The sequence below is a fragment of the Nanorana parkeri genome, unplaced genomic scaffold (genome assembly GCF_000935625.1).
Source record: "Nanorana parkeri isolate BGI_ZX_2015 unplaced genomic scaffold, ASM93562v1 scaffold3606, whole genome shotgun sequence".
Classification (NCBI taxonomy): Eukaryota; Metazoa; Chordata; class Amphibia; order Anura; family Dicroglossidae; genus Nanorana; species Nanorana parkeri.
The window spans coordinates 22940-27238 of record NW_017309874.1 but is presented as its reverse complement, the minus strand read 5'-3'; the positions used below and the strand labels follow the sequence as shown (position 1 = coordinate 27238).

The 4299-nt window shown below is 56.8% G+C and overlaps 1 protein-coding gene across 1 annotated transcript in view; it reads left to right on the top strand.

Annotated features, from left to right (window-relative positions):
• Positions 1 to 4299, top strand: part of LOC108803325 (neurexin-3-beta-like) — a 34677-nt gene that overhangs the window by 11379 nt on the left and 18999 nt on the right. Inside the window, exon 2 of the mRNA XM_018575173.1 lies at positions 8 to 179. Within this exon, the coding sequence (XP_018430675.1) occupies positions 8 to 179 (172 nt within the window). The remainder of the gene's footprint in view (positions 1 to 7; positions 180 to 4299) is intronic.

The following is a 4299-nucleotide window of genomic DNA, read 5'->3' as shown; positions in this document are numbered from 1 at the left end:
CCCGCAGGAACAAGGCAAAGTGGGCGTGAAGTTTAACATCGGTATGATGGACATCTCTATCCGGGAGGAGAGCACCCCGGTGAATGATGGTAAATATCACGTGGTGAAATACACTCGCAATGGAGGCAACGCGACCCTACAAGTGGATAACTGGCCGGTGAACGAGTACTACCCTGGAGGTAAGCACACAACACCAGCGCAGTGCATTGCGGGAACATAGCAGGGGGGATGGGCTACCACAGGGACGGGGCGGGGCGAGGCAGCCGGCCTTAGATCCTGACATAAATCACTCGTCATTGATCCAGAAATCGGGTCCGGTAACTGCTCCCCGGCGATGGTGCTGGCACTGGTTCCGGAAGGCAATAAAGTTCACACTTGGACGGAGATCAGTGGTTCTAGAATTTGCTGACTGAACTTTATTCATACAATTGTAACGACGACGGTGTGATGGCAGCGCATGCTGAGCACGGGAGGAATGGGCTCCAAATCCAGGAAATCACCTCCCGGGGAACCATCTTCTCCTCATCACACGGCTGGGGGGCTTTCCACACTCTGGGGGGGGGCTTTCTTATGGTGGGGGTGCGTGGGGGTCCTCAGTCCGTCTCCTATGGTGGGGGTGCGTGGGGGTCCTCAGTCCGTCTCCTATGGTGGGGGTGCGTGGGGGTCCTCAGTCCGTCTCCTATGGTGGGGGTGCGTGGGGGTCCTCAGGAACGCACCGGTTACAGCATTTGTTTCTCATACACTCACTGCTCAGGAGGAAGGGCAGTATGCTGGGGGCCCAGGAGAGGGGCATTCATGTGGCAGGGTACAAGCCCTGCAGCATCTAACTGGCTGAGGAGGTTGGAAATGGGTCACAAGAGATACCTTAGGGACCATCAAAGCTTTATGAGCACGTTGGAAGTCCCATTGTAAAACCATGCTTATTACTAATGAGTTTGCCCCATCATTGGAGATCCCTGACTCCCGCCATTGGGGACCCCTGAACCCCGTCATTGGAGACCCCTGACTCCCGCCATTGGGGACCCCCGAACCCCGTCATTGGAGATCCCTGAACCCCATCATTGGAGACCCCTGACTCCCGCCATTGGAGACCCCTGACTCCCGCCATTGGAGATCCCTGAACCCCGTCACTGGAGACCCCTGAACCCATTGGAGGGGGTTGGAAGGAGGCTAGCCCCCAGGCTCCTCCAGCAGCCCCAGTGACGGTTCAGTCCGTCACAATCCCCTTATGTCCCTATACACCACATGACATGACCATGAGGCGTCGGAGGACAGACGCACCACAGCAATAGATTTGCGATATGAAAATCTCTCTCGTCATAGAAATCGCGTCTAATAAACCAACGTGTCTCCTGTGCCTCCTTCATCAAGGCCTCGGATTCTGTCTTTGATGAAACGGTGGATTCAAATGGATTGAGGAACTCGGGAGGAATCCGGCTTCTTAGTACGGAGAAGGTGTCACCGACTGCTGAAGCCGGACCTCTAGTAAGAAGCCTCGTTACTCCACCGTTCCCCAGTCCATTCAGGTCCCTGATGAAGGACGCAGGTTACAGCCCGCTAAGTACATTGGCTTACCAACATGAAAAAGAATGTCAGACGGCAAAACCATTGCTGTGGTTCTCCTGTTTTCCTACCCCCTCCGTGGTTTTACCCCCAGCACCTGTAAGGCCCCTTCCCTACCCCTCCGTGGTTTTACCCCCAGCACCTGTAAGGCCCCTTCCCTACCCCTCCGTGGTTTTACCCCCAGCACCTGTAAGGCCCCTTCCCTACCCCTCCGTGGTTTTACCCCCAGCACCTGTAAGGCCCCTTCCCTACCCCTCCGTGGTTTTACCCCCAGCACCTGTAAGGCCCCTTCCCTACCCCTCCGTGGTTTTACCCCCAGCACCTGTAAGGCCCCTTCCCTACCCCTCCGTGGTTTTACCCCCAGCACCTGTAAGGCCCCTTCCCTACCCCTCCGTGGTTTTACCCCCAGCACCTGTAAGGCCCCTTCCCTACCCCTCCGTGGTTTTACCCCCAGCACCTGTAAGGCCCCTTCCCTACCCCTCCGTGGTTTTACCCCCAGCACCTGTAAGGCCCCTTCCCTACCCCTCCGTGGTTTTACCCCCAGCACCTGTAAGGCCCCTTCCCTACCCCTCCGTGGTTTTACCCCCAGCACCTGTAAGGCCCCTTCCCTACCCCTCCGTGGTTTTACCCCCAGCACCTGTAAGGCCCCTTCCCTACCCCTCCGTGGTTTTACCCCCAGCACCTGTAAGGCCCCTTCCCTACCCCTCCGTGGTTTTACCCCCAGCACCTGTAAGGCCCCTTCCCTACCCCTCCGTGGTTTTACCCCCAGCACCTGTAAGGCCCCTTCCCTACCCCTCCGTGGTTTTACCCCCAGCACCTGTAAGGCCCCTTCCCTACCCCTCCGTGGTTTTACCCCCAGCACCTGTAAGGCCCCTTCCCTACCCCTCCGTGGTTTTACCCCCAGCACCTGTAAGGCCCCTTCCCTACCCCTCCGTGGTTTTACCCCCAGCACCTGTAAGGCCCCTTCCCTACCCCTCCGTGGTTTTACCCCCAGCACCTGTAAGGCCCCTTCCCTACCCCTCCGTGGTTTTACCCCCAGCACCTGTAAGGCCCCTTCCCTACCCCTCCGTGGTTTTACCCCCAGCACCTGTAAGGCCCCTTCCCTACCCCTCCGTGGTTTTACCCCCAGCACCTGTAAGGCCCCTTCCCTACCCCTCCGTGGTTTTACCCCCAGCACCTGTAAGGCCCCTTCCCTACCCCTCCGTGGTTTTACCCCCAGCACCTGTAAGGCCCCTTCCCTACCCCTCCGTGGTTTTACCCCCAGCACCTGTAAGGCCCCTTCCCTACCCCTCCGTGGTTTTACCCCCAGCACCTGTAAGGCCCCTTCCCTACCCCTCCGTGGTTTTACCCCCAGCACCTGTAAGGCCCCTTCCCTACCCCTCCGTGGTTTTACCCCCAGCACCTGTAAGGCCCCTTCCCTACCCCTCCGTGGTTTTACCCCCAGCACCTGTAAGGCCCCTTCCCTACCCCTCCGTGGTTTTACCCCCGGCACCTGTAAGGCCCCTTCCCTACCCTTCTATGATTTTACCCAAGGCACCTGTAAGGCTCCTTCCCTACCCCTCCAGGATTTTACCCAAGGCACCTGTAAGGCCCCTTGCCTACCCCTCCATGATTTAACCCAAGGCACATGTAAGGCCCCTTCCCTACCCCTCCATGATTTTACCCAAGGCACCTGTAAGGCCCCTTCCCTACCCTTCTATGATTTTACCCAAGGCACCTGTAAGGCCCCTTCCCTACCCCTCCATGATTTTACCCCCAGCACCTGTAAGACCTCTTCCCTACCCCTCCATGATTTTACCCAAGGCACCTGTAAGGACCCTTCCCTACCCCTCCATGATTTAACCCAAGGCACCTGTAAGGCCCCTTGATGTTTGATAACAGCCTAGCCAGAGTCATTCTACATTGCAGTATAAGACTTCACTCTACTCTGTAAAACTTGGTCCAGCACCTCCTACCCACACTTCACACTCCCATGAGTCTGCCTTACCCTCCCTAAATAATCACCCACAACTCTGGCCCCAGTGGACACTTCAAGAGCCTGCTTACAGGAAGGTGTAAGTTCCCCTTCATGAGAGCAGCAGACCTTCTCCGCACTCCATTCATGTTTTCATTTCTTGATGAGCCGATGACGGTAAGTTCCCGGCATGGCACATAGCAGTGGCCACAGCCCGCCTATTACTGCCGCACTCTCTCCTCCTCTGCCGATCATTGTTCTCCTGCCTGTGATCTGACAAGCTGAACACCATTACCGCTATCAAAGAGCCTCTTTGCTCATTGCTTCAAAAGCTTCTCGGAAGCCAATAATCTGCTCAGGGCAGACTGTGAACTTCTGACTAATCCTGAGATTAAACGCAGCCACCGCGAGAGATCACACCGACTGCCGCTAGGTGTATACCGAGTGCAGATCTCTGGGGGGCAGCTTCACCGCTGGGATGTGTGCCGGAGTGTACAGGCAAATAGTTCAGTAATGGCCATTATAGGGGGGAGGACTGAGGAGAGGTCGGTGTGTCCTAGAGGTCGGTGTGTCCTGGTATTGGTGTATTGGGAGGGGTCGGTGTGTCCTGGTATTGGTGTATTGGGAGGGGTCGTGTGTCCTGGTATTGGTGTATTAGGAGGGGTCGGTGTGTCCTGGTATTGGTGTATTGGGAGGGGTCGGTGTGTCCTGGTATTGGTGTATTAGGAGGGGTCGGTGTGTCCTGGATTTGGGTATTTGGAGGGGTCGGTGTGTCCTGGTAT